The following is a 9,747-nucleotide window of genomic DNA, read 5'->3' on the forward strand; positions in this document are numbered from 1 at the left end:
GCCGTCCTCAAACAATTGCATGGCATGCTTTCGCTGTAATAGCTACTGTAAATCGGACAGTGCAGTTAGATTGACAAGAATGCAAGCTTTAAACCGATATAAGACCATTATATGTACCTAAATGTTTAATATCCATAATATTTATGGTTATTTATTTGAATTGCGCGCCCTCCAGTTTCACCGGAAGTTGTCCCGCTAGCAGGACGCTTAGGCTATTAACATTTGGAAACAGTGCCAGGGAAACTAAACCAAAGCATGGATTGCTGTCACACCTGGTCCATATACTGATTAAAGGGTAAGTACCTAGCTCCACTCCCATTCCCCAGGCGCTATCATTTGTTGACTTCTGTAACCGTAAAAGCCTTGGTTTCATGCATGTTAACATTAGAAGCCTCCTCCCTACGTTTATTTTCTTCACTGCCCTAGCACACTCTGCCAACTCGGATGTCCTAGCTGTGTCTAAATCCTGGCTCAGGAAGACCACCAAAAACCCTGAAATTTCCATCCCTAACTATAACATTTTCCGACAAGATAGAACTGCTAAAGGGGGCGGTGTTGCAATCTACTGCAGAAGTAATAGTCTGCAGAGTTCTGTCTTACTATCCAGGTCTTTCCAGAAACAAGTCTCTCAACTTTGCCGCTTGCTATAGACCCCCCTCTGCCCCCAGTTGTGCCCTGGACACCATATGTGAACTGATTGTCCCCCATCTATCTTCAGAGCTCATGCTGCTAGGTGACCTAAACTGGGACATGCTTAACACCCCGGCCATCCTACAATCTAAGCTTGATGCCCTCAATCTCTCACAAATGATCAATGAACCCACAGGTACAACCCCAAATCCATAAACACGGGTACCCTCATAGATATCATCCTAACCAACTTGCCCTTCAAATATACTTCTGCTGTTTTCAACCAAGATCTCAGCGATTACTGCCTCATTGCCTGCATCCGTAACGGGTCTGTGGTCAAACGACCACCCCTCAGCAGCCTCCAACTGACCCTAGCCCCCCGACACATAAACTACTGCAGCATAAATACTGGAGGCTGAGACAGCAAGGGCGGTTCGTTGCTCCAGAGCCTTTCCGTTCACCTTCACACTCCTGGGCCAGACTACACTCAATCATATGACCTACTGAAGAGATGAGTCTTCAGTAAAGACTTAAAGGTTGAGACCGAGTCTGCGTCTCTCACATGGGTAGGCATAAAAATGGAGATCTATAGGAGAAAGCCCTGCCTCCAGCTGTTCTAGGGACAATTAGGAGGCCTGCGTCTTGTGACCGTAGCGTACGTGTAGGTATGTACAGCAGGACCAACTCGGAAAGATAGGTAGGAGCAAGCCCATGTAATGCTTTGTAGGTTAGCAGTAAAACCTTGAAATCAGCCCTTGCCTTAACAGGAAGCCAGTGTAGGGATGCTAGCACTGGAGTAATATGATCAATTTTTTGGGTTCTAGTCAGGATTCTAGCAGCCGTATTTAGCACTAACTGAAGTTTATTTAGTGCTTTATCCGGGTAGCCGGAAAGTAGAGCATTGCAGTAGTCTAATCTAGAAGTAACAAAAGCATGGATTAATTTTTCTGCATCATTTTTGGACAGAAAATATCAGATTTTTGCAATGTTACGTAGATGGAAAAAAGCTGTCCTTGAAACAGTCTTGATATGTTCGTCAAAAGAGAGATCAGGGTCCAGAGTAACGCCGAGGTCCTTCACAGTTTTATTTGAGACGACTTTACAACCATCAAGATTAATTGTCAGATTCAACAGAAGATCTCTTTGTTTCTTGGGACCTAGAACAAGCATCTCTGTTTTGTCCGAGTTTAAAAGTAGAACGTTTTGAGCCATCCACTTCCTTATGTCTGAAACACAGGCTTCTAGCGAGGGCAGTTTTGGGGCTTCACCATGTTTCATTGAAATGTACAGCTGTGTGTCATCCGCATAGCAGTGAAAGTTAACATTATGTTTTCGAATGACATCCCCAAGAGGTAAAATGTATAGTGAAAACAATAGCGGTCCTAAAACGGAACCTTGAGGAACACCGAAATGTACAGTTGATTTGTCAGAGGACAAACTGATATCTTTCCGACAGATAAGATCTAAACCAGGCCAGAACTTGTCCGTGTAGACCAATTTGGGTTTCCAATCTCTCCAAAAGAATGTGGTGATCGATGGTATCAAAGGCAGCACTAAGGTCTAGTAGCACGAGGACAGATGCAGAGCCTCGGTCTGACACCATTAAAAGGTAATTTACCACCTTCACAAGTGCAGTCTCAGTGCTATGATGGGGTCTAAAACCAGACTGAAGCATTTCGTATACATTGTTTGTCTTCAGGAAGGCAGTGAGTTGCTGCGCAACAGCTTTTTCTACAATTTTTGAGAGGAATGTAAGATTCGATATAGGCCGATAGTGAAGAAAGGGAGCATGCCAAGTGAAGAAAGGGAGGCATTTATTTGACACGCGCTTGCATGCACGGGCGCACACGCATACACGCATATCTGCACAGTACAAATATGCCAATGGGAATCTCATCATCCGGGAATTTAAGAGCTCATGGTCATCCTAATCATGGTCATCCTAATCAAATAGACTTTGAGAATGCTTCATACCATTCTAACTATCTAATGAAAAGCGAGAGATAATCGGGTATAAATGGGAGTTGGTTAAAACGTTTCTATGCAGTAAAGCTATTAAAAATGTGTATGGGAGTGGTGGGGTTATGCACACATTCTGAATAAAAGAGCACTTTCAATATCATAAATTAAACATCACCTGCAGTGTTTTAACATGAAGGTGTGTGGGTGTATGGCACCGTTTTGCACACATAAGCATAAATAAAAGTTAAGGTCCAGTTCCAGCATAAAACATTGTAACATTAATTGCTTTCAGCAGGTTTATCGGAGTGTACAGTGTCAGTCCTACCTGGAAAAGCTTCAGTCCAGAATGTTTAACCTATCACATCCCTGGCCATAGAGATACAGATTTCTTTGATAATATCTATAGAAATAATTATGCACCCATATGATCACAGGAACACATTTTACCAACATCAGATACACTGATTATACAACACATTAAGAACACCTGCTCTTTCCGAGACAAACTGACCGGGTGAATCCAAAGCTATGATCCCTTACTGGTGTCACTTGTTAAATCCACTTCAATCAGTGTAAATGAAGGGGAGGAGAAAGGTTAAATACGAATTTTTAAGCCTTGAGATATGGATTGTGTATGTGTGCCATTCAGAGGGTGAATGGGCAAGACAAAAGATTTGTGCCTTTGAACGGGGTATGGTAGTAGGTGCCAGGAGCACCGGTTTGTGTCAAGAACTGCAACACTGCTGGGTTTTTCACGCTAAACAGTTTCCCCTGTGTATCAAGAATGGTTAACCACCCAAAGGACCTCCAGCCAACTTGACACAACTGTGTGAAGCATCGGAGTCAACATGGGCTAACATCCCTGGGGGGGGGGGGGTACAAGTCAATATTAGGAAGGTGTTCCTAATGTTTGGTATACTCAGTGTACATCACATCATACACGACCTGCACTTAACTGTATAGGCTACCTCCAGTTCTGCTCAGAATAGATGCTACACGGTAATGTTTTAATTTTAAATGACTTGAAATTCAGTAAATATTACTTTATGTCTGAGTGAAAACGTTGGTTTAATGTTGGATGACAGTTTATGGCCTGCATAAATTATTGTTACGACTCCCTTGACAATGAGACTACATCTGCTGGAAAACCACATTTCCCAGCCCCAGCCTCGCATTTAGATTTCCTGTAGGGCTGTTAAACATGCTCTCTACAGCAACACACGGCGCTGTTGTTCTTGGTTGAAGGAACAAGCAAATAATAATAATGTTGGGTCAGGTTGTACGACGATTCACAACCTCTGCGGTTCGCTCATCGCATTACGGCGAGGGACCAGGACAGGTAATTTCCTAAAAAAATAAAGGTTAAAAAGATTAGTTAAATAAAGCCGCAGTTAGGACCTTAGGTTTAGCCTGCGTGTGTAGGTCATAAGCTAGGTAGCCTTAATCTGCAGGTTTGTCGTGTCAAAACTAAGTGCTAATTTAGGTAGTTATGAGTCATATCGAGATACATACCAATATCTAACGTATAGTAGTCAAGGTCGTTGTCTATTTGACTCCTGTGTGGGGTTTTTACTTGCCTTAACGTTGGGTAGGTAGCTAGTTAACGTTACAAACCATGCATAGCCATCTAGCTAGCTAAATTAGTCAATTAATTTATTCTAGCGAATTCTTCAAATGTTGCTCACGTTAACTAGTCCTGGATTGTCAGAAGAGACTGTGAAATAAACTTCTTCACGTCGTCATAAAGGACATGGAGTGGTTAACGTCCCTATTAAATATTATTATTAGGGCTAGCGAGGTAGTTACCTACATTATTGGTTAAATCGTCAACTTGTACGATTAAACTGAGACTGAGCATGCCATGTAACTGCAGCCTATGTCGAAAATATAAGACAACGTCGTCACAAATCTGCGACCAGGCTTGGAAACGCTAACCCCAGCAAATGACAGGGAAACTCAAGGGTACACTCGCAATGGCTGCCTGGTTTTGTGATGCAATAATTTCTATTGTATTTTAGAATGTTTTGTCAACTGATACTGGGTTACAATGGTAATGTAAAATGTTCATTCAAATTTTGCAAGCTGATGTGGCTCTTGCAATGGATTGCATTTTTGTAATGTCAGTTGAGTTGACTCAACAAATCACAGCACCAATTGAAGGGCACACTTCCTGCATTTAGTCCTGGCTCAATGGCTGCCAGTCCACCCATTATGCCATCATTGACTTAACTGGAGACGCCCTTTCTATGCATTCTTATTTCTATGGTCTTAACCATTGTCATCTTCATCCTAGACTGCAGCTAGCCAGCTAACGGTTAATGCTATCTGGAATCCTTTGAAAGTCCCTACCACTAAAGCAAAACCTTAACACCTAACCATGAAAATGTTCAACTTCAATGGTGTAGGATCCCGAATAGCAAGTACCGACAGCTAACGTTACTTTCAAAGTCTTGCATTGAGTTCCAATTGTACTGGTTGACACTGATTGTCCTCAAGCTGATGTTGGCTGCAGTCCCACTTAGACGGACATAACCTTGTCCATGTATTCAGTCACGTGGAACTGTGATAAGCTTATTACATGGTCAGCTCTCTCTAAATACCTATGTTGTCTTTGTGTTTATGTTTGATAGAACCTGCCATTCTCAGTGGACAACAAGTGGCGTCTGCTGGCAATGATGGTGGTGTTCTTCGGCAGTGGCTTTGCCTTCCCCTTCATCGTCGTCAGACACCAGCTCCTGAAGAAGTGAAGTGGCAATGCATGCCACGTAACCTCCAAGGTAATTGCCGCTGCTCTATTTTTCATCTGAATGTCAGCACTGTTTGGCATTTACATGCATCCTGATTGGAACAATTACCAGACTTTGACATCTATCACGCAGTCGGTAGTTGTATCTTATTCTACAGCAGACCTCAAGTAAATTATCGGTGTCTGTGGGCGACAGTTACAAATGTCACGCAAGTTTATTTTCAGTTCAGCTTTTAAGATAAGCTTGCACATTAGCATGGTAATGTGATAGTTTATTACCAACCCTGATACATATCTGATTGATGTTAGGCTGAATTTCAATCGTCACTGTCACATTTATCTCTAGTGTTTACTCAGAAATTGGATTTCTGTCATCGGCTTTGTGTAAGCCTTCTTATCAATCTGTCTTTTGTGTCCTTTGCAGGTCTGCGCCCAGAACATATTTATCCAGCAGAAATCCATTCGCTTCGGAGAATGGAAATCCCTAATTGTGTTTGTAAATAAAGTTCACTCAAATGTATATTGTTCAAATACGTTTTTGTCCTTGAGTTTGGGTTTCTACTAGATTCTGTAGCCACAAAGTAAAAATTGGCTATTGTAAAAAATTCATGAAAACAAATCTGCTTTTTGGTCTTAATTTAAGGTTAGGCATAAGGTTAGCAGTGTGTTTGTTTCAAATCAGATTTTAATAAGATCCATTGTGGAAATAGGCAGAGTTTAGCCATGATTATGACTTTGTGGCTATAGAAGCTAGTGACAACCTTGAGTTTGTGGTCCAGACTGTGATGTCATGCTTCAGCATACGCAGCTCTAGAAGTGTCACTCATGGAGTAATGATTTTTCTGCGAGTTTTCAGAATAATGTAGGCACAAAATGGGGAGAAGGCAGGTCTGAGACTTATTTTCTGTTTTGTGCATAATTTCTGTTTTGTGCCTACTGTACAAAAAGTTGTCAACTAGGTTTGTTTCCAAGTGGTATTTTCTGTGTGTATTTGACTTCATAATATACACTACCGCTCAAAAGTTTGGGGTCACTTTGAAATGTCCTTGTTTCTGAAAGAAAAGCACGTTTTTTTGTCCATTAACATAACATTTATCAGAAATACAGTATAGACATTGTTAATGTTGTAAATGACTATTGTAGCTGGAAACGGCAGATTTTTAATGGAATATCTACATAGGCGTACAGAGGCCCATTATCAGCAACCATCACTCCTGTGTTCCAATGGCACGTTGCGTTACAAAACCCTTTTGCAATTGTTGGCACAGCTGAAAAACTTCTGATTTAAAGAAGCAATAACACTGTCCTTCTTTGAGATAAAAACGGCTACATTGGACCTTTTAGGTAATTAACATCCCATCATGCTTAGGGTCATGTATGAAAATGCTGGGCAGGACATTATTTTGGCTACCATGGCTATGGCCCCATAGGATGACAATACCCCCATACACAGGGCACGATTTGACACTGACTGTTTTGATCAGCATGAAAACGATGTAAACCATATGCCGTGGCCGTCTCATTTACCAGATCTCAACCCAGTTGAATACTTATTGGGAGATTCTGGAGCAGTGCCTGAGACTGCGTTTCCCACCAGCAAAACACCAAATGATGGAATTTCTTATGATTGAGCATGAGCTTTAATTTCTAAGTAGCACTAGCTAGTTAGCATTGGCTTGGGAAACTACCTCTAACATAAAAATGGTATCCATGAGTTCATCTGACTGGGGAAGTAGATGTCTTCATTGACAAAATCCCGAAATATTCCTTTAAGACACTTGTTGGTATTTCCTTTATTTTGGCAGTTATCTGTATTTCCATGCAGTTGGAGGAGGCTCTATCCTGTCTGCCGTTGAGACTGCCTGAATGCAGAGTTTATCTCTAATGAATGCTTTTTTAATTGAAGAAAGCAGTTGGCCTTTGTTGTTTTATCACCTCTATCAAGTATTTTAGCTACTTTTCAGATGCATTTTCTACCTACATTTTCACTGTTCAATTATAGGCAGAGTTACTCTGTGCAGTGTATGTGTTCTTTTGCCCATCTTAATCTTTTCATTGGCCAGTCTGATATAAAGCTTTTAGTCCATAGAATTATGTCTTGAGGTGTGAACAAAATTGCTTCAATAATAGCATGCTGCTAGCACACTTTCAGAATATTGAATTACACAAAAGATGATTGACTCAGTCTGGAGAAAAATCTCAATGTTCACTAAATTAGATAAGACTGATTTAGATTTTTGGGTCTGTCACAAAATACATTCAGTAGAAGGTATGGAAAGCCCAGAGGGTTGTTATAAAATGGAACTATTTGTGCTACTGCCAAAAGCCTTAAATGTATTTAGCGTTGAAATTGAATGTCAATTTGAATGCAGGGCATGAACCGAAACATCCAGTTCCTTCTGCTCTTTGCTATAGCTTTATGGATGGAATAGTTTTTCTCTTTCTCACTTGCTCTCTCTGTGTGTGTTCCTTCTTCAGCTGAAATTCATTGAATAACCTATTTCCGTTCAATAACCTTCCACCACTGGTATAAATATCAAAGAACAGAAAAGAGAGGTACTGGGAAAGTGTCATGGGTAATATTCCAAAACCTAAGTCATTTTAATTTGCCTGTGCTCTGCACTCATTTTGGGGATGTGGTGCAGGGTAGATTTTCAGGCTAGGGATGATCTTTTTGGAGTTGTGTGTGTGTGTGTCAGCAGGAGAGATACCCTCACAAAGGGACATTGGTCATAAGAATGAGAAACGACCAGGGCCCGGTTTCCCAAAAACATCTTAAAGGCTACGTTCATTGTAAGAGCATTGTTAAATCTCCAAGCTTTTTACTGAAAACAATCGTTACTAAAGTTAAACTTGAAAACACTTGTTCTTTACAAGTAAGTGTCGTTGAATATGATTATTTTTATTCCAATTGAGCTAAAATAAGCCATCTCAATATTTGCAGCCATACTGTATAGCAATGAAGGTTCCACATAGGAGGAAGGGGAGGATAATCCCCCTTGGTGAATAAAAAAAAAAGGCTGATTCTGTGTCCTCAGGGTACATTTTTAGGATTTTATTTAAAAAAAAATATTTATATGTTAAGTTCACCCCAGATTTTTTTTATCACCTCTATCAAGTATTTTAGCTACTTTTCAGATGCATTTTATACCTACATTTTCACTGTTCAATTATAGGCAGAGTTACTCTGTGCAGTGTATGTGTTCTTTTGCCCATCTTAATCTTTTCATTGGCCAGTCTGAGATAAAGCTTTTTCTTTGCAGCTCTGCCTTGAAGACCAGCATCCCAGAGTCGCCTCTTCTCTCTTGACGTTGAGACTGGTGTTTTGCGTGTACTATTTCATGAAGCTGCCAGTTGAGGACTTGTGAGGCATCTGTTTCTCAAATTAGACACTCTAATGTACTTGTCCTCTTGCTCCGTTGTGCACCGGAGCCTCACACTCTTCTTCCTATTCTGGTTAGAGCCAGTTTGAGCTGTTCTGTGAAGGGAGTGTTGTACAAGATCAGTGTTGTACAGTGTTGTACAAGATCTTCAGTTTCTTGGCAGTTTATCACATGAAATAGCCTTCATTTCTCAGAACAAGAATAGACTGATGAGTTTGAGAAGAAAGTACTTTGTTTCTGGCCATTTTGAGCCTGTAATCGAACCCACAAATGCTGATGCTCCAAATACTCAACTGGTCTAAATAAGGCCAGTTTTATTGCTTCTTTAATAAGAACATAAGTTTTCAGTTGTTAAAAACATAATTGCAAATGGGTTTTCTAATGATCAATTAGCTTTTTAAAATTATAAACTTGGATAGGCTAACACAATGTGCCATTGGAACACAGTAGTGATGGTTGCTGATAATGGGCCTCTGTACACCTACTGTATGTAGATATTGCATTAAAAAAATCAGCTGTTTCCAGCTACAATAGTTATTTACAACATTAACAATGTCTACACTTTATTTCTGTTCAATTTGGTGTTATTTTAATGGACATAAAATGTACTTCTCTTTCAAAAACAAGGTCATTTCTAAGTGACCCCAAACCGTAGTGTATATATTTTACGGATTTAGTATAAACTACACTGCTCAAAAAAATAAAGGGAACACTTAAACAACACAATGTAACTCCAAGTCAATCACACTTCTGTGAAATCAAACTGTCCACTTAGGAAGCAACACTGATTGACAATACATTTCACATGTTGTTGTGCAAATGGAATAGACAAAAGGTGGAAATTATAGGCAATTAGCAAGACGCCCCCAATAAAGGAGTGATTCTGCAGGTGGTGACCACAGACCACTTCTCAGTTCCTATGCTTCCTGGCTGATGTTTTGGTCACTTTTGAATGCTGGCGGTGCTCTCACTCTAGTGGTAGCATGAGACGGAGTCTACAACCCACACAAGTGGCTCAGGTAGTGC

General features: G+C 40.5%; 1 protein-coding gene across 1 annotated transcript; it reads left to right on the forward strand.

The window, feature by feature from the left end:
- Window positions 1-3,779: 3,779 nt before the first annotated feature.
- Window positions 3,780-5,858, forward strand: LOC120062670 (cytochrome c oxidase subunit 7C, mitochondrial-like). The gene is made up of 3 exons (XM_039012715.1): window positions 3,780-3,931; window positions 5,223-5,369; window positions 5,763-5,858. Exons 1-2 carry the CDS (start codon window positions 3,857-3,859, stop codon window positions 5,337-5,339), a joined length of 192 nt encoding a protein of 63 aa, XP_038868643.1. The 5' UTR covers window positions 3,780-3,856; the 3' UTR covers window positions 5,340-5,369; window positions 5,763-5,858.
- Window positions 5,859-9,747: the final 3,889 nt, after the last annotated feature.

This window comes from Salvelinus namaycush, chromosome 18 (assembly GCF_016432855.1).
Source record: "Salvelinus namaycush isolate Seneca chromosome 18, SaNama_1.0, whole genome shotgun sequence".
In the NCBI taxonomy this organism is placed as follows: Eukaryota; Metazoa; Chordata; class Actinopteri; order Salmoniformes; family Salmonidae; genus Salvelinus; species Salvelinus namaycush.